The 16172-nt window shown below is 39.5% G+C and overlaps 1 protein-coding gene across 8 annotated transcripts in view; it reads right to left on the bottom strand.

Moving 5' to 3' along the window:
- TMEM164 (transmembrane protein 164) overlaps positions 1-16172 on the bottom strand; it is a 181958-nt gene that overhangs the window by 101168 nt on the left and 64618 nt on the right. For 6 of the 8 annotated variants that reach the window (XM_040265074.1, XM_040265068.1, XM_040265069.1 and 3 more), the window contains one exon: positions 9570-9619. The exons of 1 other annotated variant lie outside the window; for it this stretch is intronic. Coding sequence is in view for 5 of the 7 variants with exons in the window: in XM_040265068.1 (XP_040121002.1) it covers positions 9570-9619 (50 nt within the window). In the remaining 2 variants the exon portion in view is untranslated. Of the gene's footprint in view, positions 1-9569; positions 9620-12204; positions 12764-16172 lie in introns of those variants that run through there. One more of the 8 variants, XM_040265073.1, reaches the window with a different exon arrangement.

Below are 16172 nucleotides of genomic sequence, written 5' to 3'. Positions count from 1 at the left end.
TGTCTTTTCTTAGATAGACTCATTATGGTAAGGACATTAATGAAATTTTAGATTTAAAGTAATTCCATTCACAACAACAGGATTTGGGGGAAGAGTCTGAAAAAAAATTTTTTTCTTTTTTTTATTTTACTTTATTTTACTTTACAATACTGTATTGGTTTTGCCATACATCAACATGAATCCACCATGGGTGGGAACTCATGACAAAAACATTTTAAGTTCATCTGGAAAGGGAAAAAATGGTTCAGATGAGCTATGAAAAAAGTGTGAGTAAAGTAACAGTCTGGGAAGAATGGTGAAGAGAAATCTGGCCTGCGAGCTGTTGCAAATACAAGAGTCTGAAATTGGTGGCGAACCCAACAGAGACACTGACGGAATAGTATAACAAGCCATCCGAATAAACCTCAGTGTCAGGGAGGAAGAAATTTTCCTCTGCCCTTCTGGGTTCTTCTGGCTAGTCTAAGAATTCAGTTGACGTGAGACCAATTAACAGGAGCAAATCATAAAAAAGTTTAATGACATATATACAAGGGAGAGACCCAGGAGAACTGAGTAACTTGCCAAAATAGCTGAAACCCTCAGCATAAATACCATCTTAGAGAACAGATACGTGAACACAGCAAGGGAAGGAGAGGGTGGGAAGGAACTGAGAGAGTAGCATTAACATATACCCACTACCATGTATAAAGCAGATAGATAGTGCTGTAAAACACAAGATCAGCTTGGTGCTCTGTGATGACCTAGAGGAGCGAGATGGGGAGCAGGGGAGCAGGGTAGAAGGCTCAAGCGGGAGGGGATATATGTGTCTTTATAGGTGATTCATTTCATTGCACAGCAGAAACACAACTTTGCAAAACAATTATCCTCCAATTTTAAAAAATAGCCTATGACAAACCATAATGGAAAAGAATATTAAAAAAGAATGTGTGTGTATATATATAACCAAATCACTTTGCTGTACAATAGGAATTAACATTTTAAATCAACCATATTTCAATAAAAATAAATAAAGACAAAACAGGATGATAGAGGTAGGGGTTTGGGACTTAAAAGGGGAGAAAGGCAAGTCAAATGGAGATGGGAAAACAAATGTTTGGTAAACAAATGTTTGCTGGGCCATGAAGAGAATGAGACACAGAAAACTCAGAGTTTCCTCCACCACATCTAGCTCATGCTCTGTAGATTATCTCTGGTGAGAGCACTATGTCAAAAATAAGCCCTTTATTATACTTTAGGCAGCTAAGAAGGAGGTAAAAAGAAAGACTTTCTGAGTCTTCTGTTAATCTTAAAACTAAGAACATACGTAAATTAATCCTCATGCCAAAGTGACGGGGTGGCAAATTTTGCTCCCCTATGCTAGCATATATAAGAATTTATGTATGATAAAAATGTAACAGCACTAACCATAGGGAAATAGTTAATCAACAAACAGTGCTCAAATAAATGACAATTGGGGCAAAAATATTCTACATCCCTACCTCATACTACGCACAAAATGAATTTTAGATGAACTGACAGCTAAAATATTTGAAAACAGATTAAAAAGATAGACTGTCTACCTGATCTTAGAATGGTAAATCTCTTCAAGCATAAAAGCACTGGTAAAAATAACCATGGTCTGAAGGTGGTGCAGAAACCAATCAATGTAACCAATAAAAATGTAGAATATACATCAAAAGCATTGTCAACAAATTAGAAGGCAGTCTGGGAAAAACATTTACTGCAAAGGTGATAAAGGGTTAATACTCTTTATATATGGACAACTCATGCAGATCCACAAGAGGAGAAATAATTTTATATAAAAACAAAAACAACAAAAAAGTGACATTTCACAAATTAAAATAAGTAGTGTGTAATAAGCATAGTATGCATCTGTTTGGAATTTTCTATAATGAAATTTGAAGCAGAAAAAAAATGAGGAAAGGGGCAAAAAGAAAAAGAAAAGCTACCACAGGAGCTGGGGAGTACCTGCTCTCTTTCCTTTTTTTGGGTGGCAAAAGAGAATCTTATTTATTAAGAACCCGAAAGGCAGGCTGATTCATATTATGCAACAGGCTATTTTCCCTAAAGGTAACTGCAAAAGGTACCTTTTTTGAAGTCAGTAGCAGGAGAGAAAGCACAGAATGCCCTCTAACGATATAATACTCAAACTTGAGTGGGAGAAAGAATTCTGTGGCTTGGATGTTGAAGATGGTAGATAGCTCTTTAGATGAGAATCACTCAAAACAGCCAAATGAATAAAAAGAAAATGGCTCAGACTCAGAGACACAGACCAACACTGCCTGTAGAGACTCGATACAACATGCATCCACAGCATGGAAGAGCTGGGAACGGGATGGGGGATAAGGGGCCAAATGCCGCCAGGCTGGCATTCTAGGACATGGACATCAACCATGCCCAAGGTTGCTGCAGTGGAGGCTCCGCGTTCGAGGCACATGTTTTTCCCTTAGGCAGCCAGTTACAGCAGCTGACTAAGCAGGTCACATGTCAACTGTGGTGCACATAAAGGGAGCACTCTGGGGCCCAGCCAGAACATTGGGGAACCATCATTCCCTCTTGTCAAGTGCAGCATGGGAACCCTGTGGAGAGTTCCGCCCCTTTCCCACCCTAAAGAGAACTGCCAGCCCCTGCCTGCGCAGCACGCTGCTTGCAGCCTGCTGGGCACACCATACCCCTTTCCTGGGCATGCCTCCATGAAGAGCATGCCAGCCCCTGCTTCACTGGGAAGCAAACAAACTCATGTGTGGCTGCCACAGCAAAGGGCCGCTAGAAAAAAACAAGAGATGGGTAGGTAGCACTAGTCAATGCACCCACAGCAGGGCCTGTCTGTGTACACTGAAATTTATGAAATTTTAAATCAGATGTTATCACGGTTGTTAACCCTTTCTTACAATAGTACCAGAAGAACAGAAAATACTCCCTTAAGCAACATAAGGCAGTGATTAGGAGCACTGGTCCTGCAGTCAGAGAGATACTGGATCAAATCCCACCTACACCACTTACAAGCCACTTAAATCACATAAACTTTCAGAGCCTTTTGTCTTGATCTGAGGGTACTGTTTGTACCTCCTACATAGGTGTGCTGGGAGGACTAAATGAGATATCCATGTTAAATATTCCCCACCTTGACTACACACAATAAACCCGATTAAAAGCATTAGCAGGAAGAGGAAGAAAGGGAATCCTGACTCTGCCACTATGTAATCTTCAGTTCAGTCGCTCAGTTGTGTCCTACTCTTTGTGACCCCATGAACTGCAGCACGCCAGGCCTCCCTGTCCATCACCAACTCCCAGAGCTTACTCAAACTCATATGTCCATTGAGCCGGGAATGCCATCCAACTGTCTCATCCTCTGTCGTCCCCTTCTCCCCCTGCCTTCAGTCTTTCCCAGCATCAGGGTCTTTTCCAATAAGTCAGTTCTTCGCATCAGGTGGCCAAATTATTGGACTTTCAGCTTCAGCATCATCAGTCCTTCCAATGAACATTCAGGACTGATTTCCTTTAGGATGGACTGGTTGGATCTCCTTGCAGTCCAAGGGACTCTCACGAGTCTTCTCCAACATCACAATTTAAAAGCATGTAATCTTAGCCAAGTTATTTAAAATCTCTTGGCCCCAACTGCTTTATTTGTCATGCATATAAAATGTACTCCCTATCTCATGACATTAGTTGGAGGATTAGATAAGATCCTTTAAGACAAAGTCCTTTAAAAACAGTAAACAGAGCTGTACTATTAGAGCTATCTACTTTCTAAAACAATGATTTTCAACCTCACACTGCACATAGTATTTTCACAGTGGAATAATAAGTACCCATGAAAAATTATGTGTATGGTTAAAAACTTGGCTGAATCTCCAAGGAATTATGCTAAAAAAAAAAAAAAGCTAATCCCAAAGGTGACATACTGTATGATTGCATTTATATCAACATTTTTGAAATGACAAATTTAAAGACATGGAGAACAGATGAGTTGCCAGGGAACAGATGAGTTGCCAGGGGTCAGACAAAACATGCAAGTGGGAGGGAACGAATTTGGCTTTAAAAAGACAACAGGAGGGATCCTCATGGTGATGAAACTATTCTTTGTATTGACTGTATGTGATATCATAACACAGTTTTGCAATAGGTTACAGCTGGAGGAAACTAAGTAAAGGGTATATGGGATCTCTCTGTATTTTTCTTATAACTTCTACATCATAATGATATTTGTTATCTATATCTTCTCAAAATATAAAATTTAATTTAAAAATGATGTGAGCAGTGAGTACATGATAATAGGGGAAAACCTGTGATATCATCAAGTGAAAAAAGGCAGAATAAAAAACTACGATTAAAGAAGACAAAAAGTAAAGAAAGAAGCATAAATCTTGAGAGATTAGGCAAAAAATAGGAAAAGAAAATAAATATAAAAAGTTGAAAATTAAGTAAATATATATATGAAAAGTGAAAGTGAAACTCACTCACTTGTGTCCAACTCTTTGTGACCCTATACACAGTCCATGGAATTCTCCAGGCCAGAATACTGGAGAGGGTAGCCTTTCCCTTCTCCAGACATCTTCCCAACCCAGGAATCAAACCCAGGTCTCCCGCACTGCAGGCAGATTCTTTACCAGCTGAGCCACAGGGGAAGCCCCCCTCCCCCAAAATATATATATGTAAAATCAAAATAAGGTAAAAGGGATAAATATATCCAAAACCAGGTTCTATACAGCCACCAAAAATAGATAAAAGTGCTTACTAAACTGACTAATATATAAAATGAGACAGAACACAGAGTCAGAAAAGACTAATCCCAAGAAAGAAAAATATGACTACAATGAGGAGAAAGGCTTCTTTAAGTATAAAACTATATGCTCAACTAAATTCATGGCAATATTTTTGAAAACTTAGAACAGATAACTCCTCAGTTCAGTTCAGTTCAGTCACTCAGTTGTGTCGGACTCTTTGCGACCCCATGAGTCGCAGCACGCCAGGCCTCCCTGTCCATCACCAACTCCCGGAGTTCACTCAGATTCACGTCCATCGAGTTGGTGATGCCATCCAGCCATCTCATCCTCTGGCGTCCCCCTTCTCCTCCTGCCCCCAATCCCTCCCAGCATCTTTTCCAATGAGTCAACTCTTCGCATGAGGTGGCCAAAGGACTGGAGTTTCAGCTTTAGCATCAGTCCTTCCAAAGAACACCCAGGGCTGATGTCCTTTAGAATGGACTGGCTGGATCTCCTTGCAGTCCAAGGGACTCTCAAGAGTCTTCTCCAACACCACAGTTCAAAAGCATCAGTTCTTTGGCACTCAGCTTTCTTCACAGTCCAACTCTCATATCCATGCATGACCAATGGAAAAACCATAGCCTTGACTAGATGGACCTTTGTTGGCAAAGTAATGTCTCTGCTTTTCAATATGCTGTCTAGGTTGGTCATAACTTTTCTTCCAAGGAGTAAGCGTCTTTTAATTTCATGGCTGCAGTCACCATCTGCAGTGATTTTGGACCATACAAATGATCAAAATGTACCCCAAATGATTTGAATATATGATTTACCATATAAAACACTGGAAAGGTGATTAAGGGTCTACCAATTGAAAAAGGTACTGAGACTTCATATTTGGGCTTTACAGGTGAGTTTTATCTGATCTCAAAAAACAAACAACAACAAAAAAAAAACACATAATTTCTAAGGGTAGTTAAAGTATTCCAGGCCAGAGAAAAGAAGAAAATTCTGCAGTTCATTTTATGTAACCTACATAATTTTAATCCTTATACCTGAAGAAAAGAATCCAATAAAAAATGACTCCAATCTCACTTATGAATACTGAGGCCAGGCTCTAATGGCATTGAAACATGTATACTATCAGGTAAGAAACGAATCACCAGTCTATGTTCGATACAGGATATAGGACGCTTGGGGCTGGTACACAGGGATGATTCAGAGAGATGATATGGGGTGGGAGGTGGGAGGGGGGTTCAGGATTGGGAACTCATGAACACCCGTGGGTGATTCATGTCAATGTATGGCAAAACCAATACAGTATTGTAAAGCAAAATAAAGTAAAAATAAAAATTAAAAAAAAAGATTGACCTAGAATCCAGCAATGTATCAAAATATATTATTTCAGTAATGTAAGAGTTGTTCAAAACCAGATATTAATGACATAATTCACTATATCAAAAACTTAAAAAAAAAAGATCAGAAATCATTGAAAAAGCATTTGACAAAACACAAAAACATTCCCTTTTAAAATATCGCAAAGTAAATGTGGAAACTACTTAAAAATACCAATAGCAAATATGGAAAAACACAGAAAACATTTCTATTTAAAACTGGTTATAGACAAAGTGGCCCACCAGCATCATTTTTATTTAATGCCGTTTTTGAGTTTCTAGCAAAAAATAGAAGAAAATTAAATAATTAGAATAACCATTGGAAAGACAAGATAGAAAGACAAGATAAACTATCCATTCTAGTATTCTTGCCTGTAAAATTCTATGGACAGAGGAGCCTGGTGGGCTACAGTCCATGGAGTCACAGAGTCCGACATGACTGAGCACAAACAAACATACAAGGGCCCACCCTAAATCCAGGGTGATCTCATCTCAAATTCCGCAATTACATGTGCAAAGATAGTTCTTCCAAACAAGGTCACCTTTGTAGGTTCTGGGGTTACAACTTGGGCATACCTTTGGGGGCCACTATTAAATCTGCTGCAATCTGATAAAAAAAAAAGATCAAACTAAAATAAAAGTTACTGGAGCTAACAAGACAATTTGGTAAAATAGCTAGATATGAAAAGTATTTTTTTAATTAATAAACTTTTTCTATTTTAGCAAGAGGCATTTAGGAATGGAAAGGAGGACAATATTGCACTCCTAATGAACAAAAAAGCTCTTAATTCTTTAGAATAAATGTATCAAGAATGGTATAAAATAAGATCTGAACAGGAGGAAAGAAATAACCATTTCTTAGACAAAAAGAGCTATGTATTTAAAAAGTGATTCTTACAAAATTGAAATATAAATTTAATGCAGTTCTAATCAGAATCACAATAGGATGGGTTTGGGGGACTGATTAAATGATATTAAAATGTATATAAAGAAAAAATGCCAATGAATAGCCAAGATAAATATTTTTAAGCTAATTTAATCTAATCAACATGACTAAGGTAAATAAGACACACAGATAAAACAAAACAAGAGAATTCATAAATGGATCCTTGTATATAAAAGGTTTAATGACAAAGATAGTAGTTTAATTTACAAGGGAAAGTAGGAATTACTTAACATATTATGCTACTACCACTGGTTATCCACCTTTGAGCAAATAGTCTCAACAAAGACTGGGAACCCAGAAGCTATAAAAAAATTATCATATTTGGATATGAAAAAAAGTATGTAGAAAAAATTATGTGGCAAAATATACCATCAGTAAAATCAAATATATAGATTTGGGAAATATGTCTATAATAAAGATGGTAGCCTGAGGGCCAATATCCAAAATATACAAAGAGGCCTTACAAGTTAAAAAAATATATAAACAACCCTAGGAAATGGGTAGGTAATATGAGCAGACAATTCAAAGAGCAAATCCAACTGGACAAAAAATGAGAGACTACTGAAATGCATTATTAGTCAAGGAAATATATTCATTAAGTTGTCAAAATTATAAAAGAATCATAAAACCTGATGCTGATGGGGATGTGAAAAAAAGAATAATCTCATATATTACATACAAAGAGAAAAAGTGAATTATAACAGCCTGTTTTTATAAATTGATATGGTAACAAATATTTATTTACAAATAAACATTTGTGTGTGTGTATACATGTGTATAAATTGAAAGCACTAGTATATAAGGGCATAAGCACAATAAATTCAGCATGGACTATAGTGGCCAAAATCTGGAAAGAATGTATATGTTCATTAATAGGGAAATGGCTAAATTGTACATCCACAAAATATTTTCTAGCCTTTTAAAAGACAAAGAGCTATACCAAGAGGTTTCATGGATTTTCATGGGATATTGTTGAGTGAAAATAAGGAGGATGTATATATAGGATTCTATTTTTGTAAAACAATGAACAAAAACAACAAAACATTTCAAAACCCATTTGTGTGTATATGTATACCTACAAGCATGAATAAAAATATAGAAGAAAACATACTGGTTTGGTAATATACAGGGACAAAGTGGAAAGACAGGGCAAAGGTGAAACCAAACAAGGAAAATGAGGGGCAGGGGAGGACTACTAAAACAAACAAATCCAGCAATCATATTTATGTATTTTATATGTACAAACACATATAAATTGAATTAAGTTTAGAAAGGATACAGTAAAAAAGAAAACAAAACAAAAAACAAAATATGGTCTCTGCTTGTTTAAAAAAAAGGAGGGCAGTAACCAAAATAATTTCTTGGTAGGATTAGTGATGGTATTTATTTTCTTTTTGTGTGTGTTTTTGCATTTTCTATAATGAAAATTACAACTCCCATAATAATGAAATAAAAACCAATAAATGTTACTTTTAAAACATTTCACTGAAAGACTGAGCCCATTTTGGGAAATCAAGGGAAGGAAACAGGTTTAAATACCCCTTTCTCCTTAGGAGCTGTCCAAGTAAGAGACTTATGAAATCGGGACCCATTACCCCTCATCCAGCAGAAAGTTATTCACCTAAGGCAAGAGACTAAGTGGCTATTCCAAGGAGCTATTTGAAGCACAAATGGGGTATGTTTTCCCCTACCTCACACTTTAATGACTTAGTAAATCAGAAAGTCATTTACGCCACTCTCAATTATCCAAGGATCTGCTGGGCTCTCTACTTTTTGCCCCCTCCCTCTGGTTTGGGGCCATTTCCCTGCTCAGAAACAGCTCCAAAATGGGGGCTGGGGAAGGGGGAAAGAGATGAAATTCATTGGGTCGATTTAGCTTCTCATTAGCAACTCTAATAAAAGGTTTGATAAGCGAAATGGTCATAACTCCTGGTTCACATGAGGCTTCCAGGACTCTTGAGAATTTCATTTAAGTAAACTTGCCTTCAGACAAACACGATTTGCCTGCAATACACTTTAATAGATTTGGATGCTTGTTATTTTAAAGAAAGTCAGGACTTGTAATAAGGTGATATTTTTCTCTCCTCACTTTAATTTGCACTTTAACAACAACAAGAGCAATAAAAGATAAAAACACAAGAACACAGGCCTTCAAAGTATCCTCAGTGGAACAAGAGAACCACAGTACAAAGATCTGTGAGTAGAGGAGGCCTGTCCGGCCCCCAGCAGGCTCTCAAGAGAAACTTTAGGAGGGTGGCAACCTTCCAAGGGAGCATGTCTTGGCCATAGACCACCACCACAAGGAATCGCTAAAAGGGATCTGCCAGAGCTTACCAAAAGCACAAAGGCCAAATCTCTACATATAACATCTCCCTGTTTCATTGGACCCTTGAAGACATTTGTCTCTTGGGAAGCCCAGACACACAGCATCACAGGTTCAATGTGCTCACAATGTGTTCACCATCCTTTTTTACCAAGCAGACAAAGCAATTCAGCAACAGCAACAGAAAAACAATTTGCCCTTACTTGAAGATGACGATTGCTCCCGGACATGGAGGGCAGGCCAGGAGAAAGATCTGCAATGGAAAAAAAATTAAGTATGGTTATCACGAGAAATGCTGGACACAGTGAGACAGTGTTACTTTAATAATGCTAATTCTAATGCTACTGATAACAAAATAACCAAACTCTTACACAGAAAAATATATATATAATATAAAAAACTTTAAAAGATAAGCAGGTGGTTTTCTAAACATGTTTGTGTTTGTACATGCATCTATGTGTGCCTGTCCTGGCTGTGTGTGTGATGGGGAAGGTGGGTGAAAGGGGAAAGAGATGGATGGAGAGTGGAAGAGGTAACTGTTTGGAGGGTAGGAGATGGGGAGAGCTTTTCCTTAAGCCATTTCAGCCTTTTAACCTCTAGAACACTCAATTTTTCAATACTTCAACTTCGGTATAATACAAGTAGCCAGGATAATAAGTTTTTAAACCAGGACAAGTAAAAATGGATTCTGAGCATAGGATAAGCACAAAAATACCCTCCGATTTGCCTCCCATGGGGGAAGGTAGGTTAATCAATGATTAACTTTGCCAGATTTAGCAAACAAAAACACAGGATACCAAGTTAAATTTGAATTTCAGATAAACAATGAACAATGTTTTAGTATCAGTGTATCCTGGAACATGGAACATACAATGTGCTAAAACATTATTCATTATCAAAATTCAAGGTTAACTGGACAGCTTGTATTTTTCCTCTGGCAATCCTACTGATTTTGCCACCCCCAGGCTCTTAATTTCCCTTTGATTTTGAAGGGGAGCTGAATTTGCTACCCCATAGTTTGTTTGTTTGGCACAAGGATTATTTTAGGCTGTTTTTAAGAAACAACAGACATAGGAAAAGCTCTGAAAACTGTGTAGAAGTTAACCTTTCTGTACAATACATTTATATTTATATGGAAAATCTCCATTTGTTCAGGTGTCTCCCTCTAGGAAAAATGATAACTCTAAATCTTTATACTCTCTCAAGAAGGGGGAAGGCAAGGGCCTAAATCTGTGTAACCACCTTACCCTTGTTTACTGCACTCTTCCTGGTCACCTCCAGAAACTGGCCTTCTCCTCCACCCCTACCTCTCAACCACTACCCAACATGTTTATCTTTAGCTAGAGATGGTATTTAAGGTGGTAGCTTGGGCCATTTCAGGGAGTTCGTTTTCCTGGGTCTCCCCCATGTATACAGGAGGTATACATATTATTAAACTTCCATTGTTTTATTATTTTATTATTAGCTTCCTGTTAATCTTACTGGGTTGGGGGTGTCTCAGCCAGGAACCTAGAAGAGTAGATGGAAAATTATTTTTCTTCCCCCACATTTGATTGGTTTGTTTCAAAGCCTGACTAGTTGGTTCCTCTTCTATTCTCCCTGCTCAAACCAAACAAAAAGAACCTGATCCTTCTAAGAGACCATCAGTTCCATGTTCCTTGGTTTGAACTAGGCTTGGGTTATTACAGCCTTCAGAAACCCACAGCAGTGGCAGTTTGACTGCACCAAGTCAAACCTTGTTTGACTTTGCTCAAGGGGGACAAAGAAAGCCCTGCAGAGCAGATGTACAATGTGCAAATTCCTGGGCTCCCCCCATGAGGAATGCTGATTCCATAAGTCAGGGGTTTCAGGAATCTGTGCATTTTAACAAAAGCCCTGGGAGATTCAACTATTCTAAGCAGCCAGGTGTACTCAAGGTTTGATCAAAGACATTCAGCAGGACAAAAGATTGACCAAAGAATGAAGCTCATGTTTATGGAGTTACTTCACCTACGGCGACTTAATGGTGCAGATTTACAAAATCATTGCTCTGTGTTCCTCTCTGTGGTGAGCATTTATGAATAGACATTATTGGCATTATGGGCCGGTTTGGCTTTGTCCCGGGTATCTTCTTTATATTCTGTTCTTCAGTTCTCTCAGAATCTACATTTAAAAGGAAAGGGTACTCTAAGGAAAATCACTCTAAGTATAGATACCTGAATCCCTGCAGACTAAGAGAAAGAATGGGGAAGAAAGGGTCCTGAAAGGAACACAGCCAGGAGTCCATCACTCACACAATACCTCATCAGAGAACCCACCAAGAAAAAAATCCATTGAGAATGTTACTTTCCCCTGTAGATCAATTTGATTAAAGGTGCAAAGCCAATGATAATTACAGGTCCACAATTCTTTATTTGCAATCGCCAAATCCAAAAAGGCCTAAGAAACAGAATGTGGGGTTTGGTTTGAAAAAAAAAAAAAAACTAATTTGGTAGCAGACGTGACTTGATCTGAGCTGAGGCTCTTTATAGACTGTCTTTATTCCATTTATGGTGAGTATTCATATGTTTTCCACAATAAGAATGTACTTTGATTACGGGGTGCTGTCCCAGATCCCATTGGCAGTGTCTGTAAAACACTCCACACTCTCAGTATTGCCTTTCTAAAATCCAAAAAAACTCAAGACTTCTGAAATACATCTGACCTTCATGGTTTGGGATAAGGACTGTCAACTTGGAATTTCAATCACCCAAACATGAACTTAACCCCACTTCCCCACCCTACCCGTCAGAACAGTACAAGAGAGAAAGAAACCAAGCTGGTATTCTTTACCACTGACCCAGAAGCAAAGTTACTCACCTTAGGCAAGGGACCAAGCTGGAGGCTGTACATAGTTACCCAGCATCAGGCCATCAAAGGCTACACTCAGAAGCTACAGTATACAGAAAGCAGACAGGGGACCCCAAGCATCTTGGAAAGAATACTTCTGGAGTCACCTAAGAGTCATGCCAGCAATCTCCCTGAGCTTCTGGAATACCCTAGATACTTCCAACACAGTAAAACAGAGAAGCAAAAATGCAACACGCCCCCCCCGCCCCGACTTTTCTATACACACATCCGAGGAGATAAGCAGATTCTTAGGGGAGGGAGGGGCAATTTCCCTGTAACTGCCCCATTTGGCTGGTTCAGATCCCCGATGTCCCTGTCACGGGGAAGCCCAGAAACCTCCTGAAGAAAGCAAGCCTCCAGTCCCAACTTAATCATGGATCTGATTTCTTTCGAGGCAGCCCATCTAGTCTTGACTCTTAAGCGAGTTTTCCAATAGTTACTTGCCTGTGGTCATGTAATTTCCAACCAACACACTGGCTTTCCTCATCTTGCCTATCTATCCCAACACCAGGATAGAGGGTATCTTTTCCAAGCAACTTTTATTTATTTTTTTTTTGGACGCTGTCAACAGTTTATATACAAACACCATTTTGTACACTGCAATTAAATAAGAGTGGAATCAGATACATGGAGAACATCAAAAAAGCAGGCTTGAAAAAGGACCCCGACCCCATTCTATTTCTTTTCCAGTAAACTTATGGTCTCCTCTGGCAACTTCCTAAATTTATGGCACTAAACCTCTCTACGTTGTCATGCTGGAGCCACATCCATAATCACCATCAACCAAAGGATCAGAGTGAAGATAAGATGTTAATTCAGAGGCCCAAAGGGCCCCAGCATTGGCCCAAATATCGCTGCTCTCTTCTTTGGTTGGCTGCCAATGGCCTCCAAATTTTGTTGGCATGTGTTTTAGCCTAGCAGACGGAAAGCTAAACTATCCCTTCAGCTGCAAATAGAGTGGGAAGAGAGGACACTTGGAAGTGCAGACAAAGAGGGCAGGAAGATGAGAAGGCATCTGAATACATCCCAGCACCGCCGTGGCACTTTGTCTTCTTGCTGCCATCTGCCCGGATAGGCATCTGAAGGAAAGAGCAGGGAGCATAACAGAGAAATGCTACTATGCCCTTCCATGGATCCACTGTCTGGGAGGCAAGCAGGGTTTTGTTATGAAATCCCACTTTACAGATGGAGAAACCCAGGGGGGAGGTTCTGAAGAGGTTTCTGGCAAGAACCCAGGTCCCGTAATAAACTCTCAACACTTTTTACTTCACACCTGACATGGTCACAGCCTCACGGGGGCTTCTCTTCTTTAGACTCTCGCCCTGTCCCTCAACTCCCACAGCACACATGGAGTCACCCCAGGGTCGTCACATCTGTACCACAACACAGGTCCTCCAATCTCCTCCTTACAACCTGAGACATCTCAAAACACAGACCTGCCTGGGCAGCAAATTATATTTACACAGATAGGTTTTAGGGCTTCAGAGCCCAGCATTCCCTAAAGACAGGCTCACGTTACATCCAACCAGCTTCACTCTCCGATCTACTGGGTGCTGGCGATTCTCAAATCCTTACAGAACTGAAGTCTTTGGGGGCTGTTTTTTCCTGGAAAAACCTGCCGGTTCCATTCAAAAACCACACTCAGCTTCTTCAGGAGACAGTGACTCCCTGTTATCTTGCCCAGAAACTCAAAAATTTCGTTTTTTCCTAAGCACATAATCTAGGTACCAGCAGCTGTACCAGTTGATCCTCTACCTCTGAGACACTCTGGCTCCAGGTTCCCACCTTCTCCACCCAAGCTCTCAGCATCATTTGTCCCATTTCCTGTTCTTGTTTCTGTTCCATGGTCATATTAGCCTCAAGTTCACTGACATCAATACCCTGTTTCCTGTCGAATTCTGCTCAACCCCAATATCACATTCATTAACCCCTCATGGTCATAACACTGAAAGAAAGTAATTTTTGTTCATAGGAAGAAGTGTTAGTACTATGAGAAATGTAGGTGGGAAGAATGGCCAGTCACCAAGACCATCCTAAGTGAGGGGCTAGCCAGGTTAAGCAATGGAAGGATGACAAAACTAAATCAAAGGGAAAGAGAGTGAGAGAGGGACAGGAGAGTGGCATTCGGCTTGCAACACAATCTTCTGAGGCCGAGCTCCAGTTCTCTTGGTTCCACCACCTAGGAGGGCACCCATCTATTTGGGGGTTCTTAAAGGAATGCCTATAAACATAACCCACTCTTGGGGCCTCATCTTCTCTCTCCTTGGACTGATGAAATGATTTTCACTGGTTTCTTGCCTCCAGACATACTGCTGGTAAGGGGGATTGCTCTAAAATGCATCTCTGATCTTTCCTTTAGAATCCTTTAATGGCTGGCCAGTAACTACAGGAAAAGCTCAAGCTCCTTAGCAAGGCAGGCAAGGCTTTCTCTACTCACCCTGCTGATCTCTTCTGCTGGCTTCGGGCACTGTCCCAAACTGTATCTTGAGCCTATTCCATGTCATAAACAGGTTTCAATAATCTCATTTTCTAGTAGCTTCATTTTATTCAACTATATGGATATGCAACAATTTACTCAACCCATCTCTTCCTGTCACACATGTTAAGTTATAACTAAATTTTCAGGTCCTTCACTATTTAGTCTACATTTTGTAGTAGTAGCCTACATTTAGTTGGCAACCCACTCCAGTATTCTTGCCTGGAAAATTCCATGGAAAAGAGGAGCCTGGTGGGCTACAGCCCATGGTGTCACGGAAGAGTCACACACGAGTTAGCGACTAAACAACATTTAGTAGTAGTCTACATTTAGTATTTGGTCTCTCATTACAGTGAGAATTTCTAGGTCTTCAAAGGGAATATGGATTTTAAGGCTTTTTAACCTACAATTCTAAACTTCCTTCCAGAAAATGTCTTTGAATTTGTACTCCTGCCAGCAACATATGAGAAATATGTTTCTGCTACAGCCCGGCCAAGAGGTCATTATCAGTTTTAAAAGGCAAAACACTAAAAGGGAGCAGAATTTGCCACCGTCAAATATGGCTCTTTGTCATAAAGACTATTTTGAGCTTGTTTTAAAAAAAAAAGCAGCAGATACAGGAGACGCCCTGAAAATCAAGTAGAAGAGATTACTTTCATAAGAGATATTTGCATTTATAAAGAAAATCTCCATTTGTTAGGGTGTCTCCTCTCTGTACAAGGAAGAGAAGAATGACTGAATTTCTAGAAACTCTTGTGACTAGAAAACGCATCAACTTAAATCTGCATACAATCTTAACCCTTGTTTACTGTGCCTCTCCTGGTTACCTCAGGGAACTGGCTCCCTCTACCCTTTTGTCTTTAGCTGGAGATGGTATTTAAGGTGGTGGTTTGGGCCCTTTTCAGGGAGTTACTCAGTTTTCCTGCATCTTTCCCACACACACAGGAGGTACACAAGTTATTAAAAGTCCATTTGTTTCCTCTTGTTATTCTGTCTTTTAGTACAGGGGGATCTCAAGCCACGAATTTAGAAGGGTAGAGTGAAAATTAACTTTACTCCCCTACAACACACACACGTGCACATGCACGCACGCACGCACGCACGCACGCACGCGCGCACACACACGCGCACACACACACACACACACACACACACACACACACTTACTTCACTGCTTTAATGTGCATGCCTCAGATTACCAGAAGTATTAAACTATTTTTTAACATGAGTTTGGCCAGCTGTATTTCTTCTTTTGTGGCCTTGCCTATTTTTCAGCTGGTATGTTCTTTTTCTTATTGGGTTATAAGAAGCTGTTTATGTTTTAATGCCATTTAATACAGACTACTTGACATTTATTGCAAATATTTTTCCCATGTTGCCATTGTCATAGCTCCGGTTATGGCAGTTTTGTATGGAAGTTTTTGTATCTTTATGTAATTAGATATATAAATTAGATATTTCC

This window comes from Oryx dammah, unplaced genomic scaffold (assembly GCF_014754425.2).
Source record: "Oryx dammah isolate SB20612 unplaced genomic scaffold, SCBI_Odam_1.1 HiC_scaffold_23, whole genome shotgun sequence".
Taxonomy (NCBI): Eukaryota; Metazoa; Chordata; class Mammalia; order Artiodactyla; family Bovidae; genus Oryx; species Oryx dammah.
The sequence above is the reverse complement of the archived record's forward strand: the minus strand, read 5'-3'. Positions and strand labels throughout refer to the sequence as shown.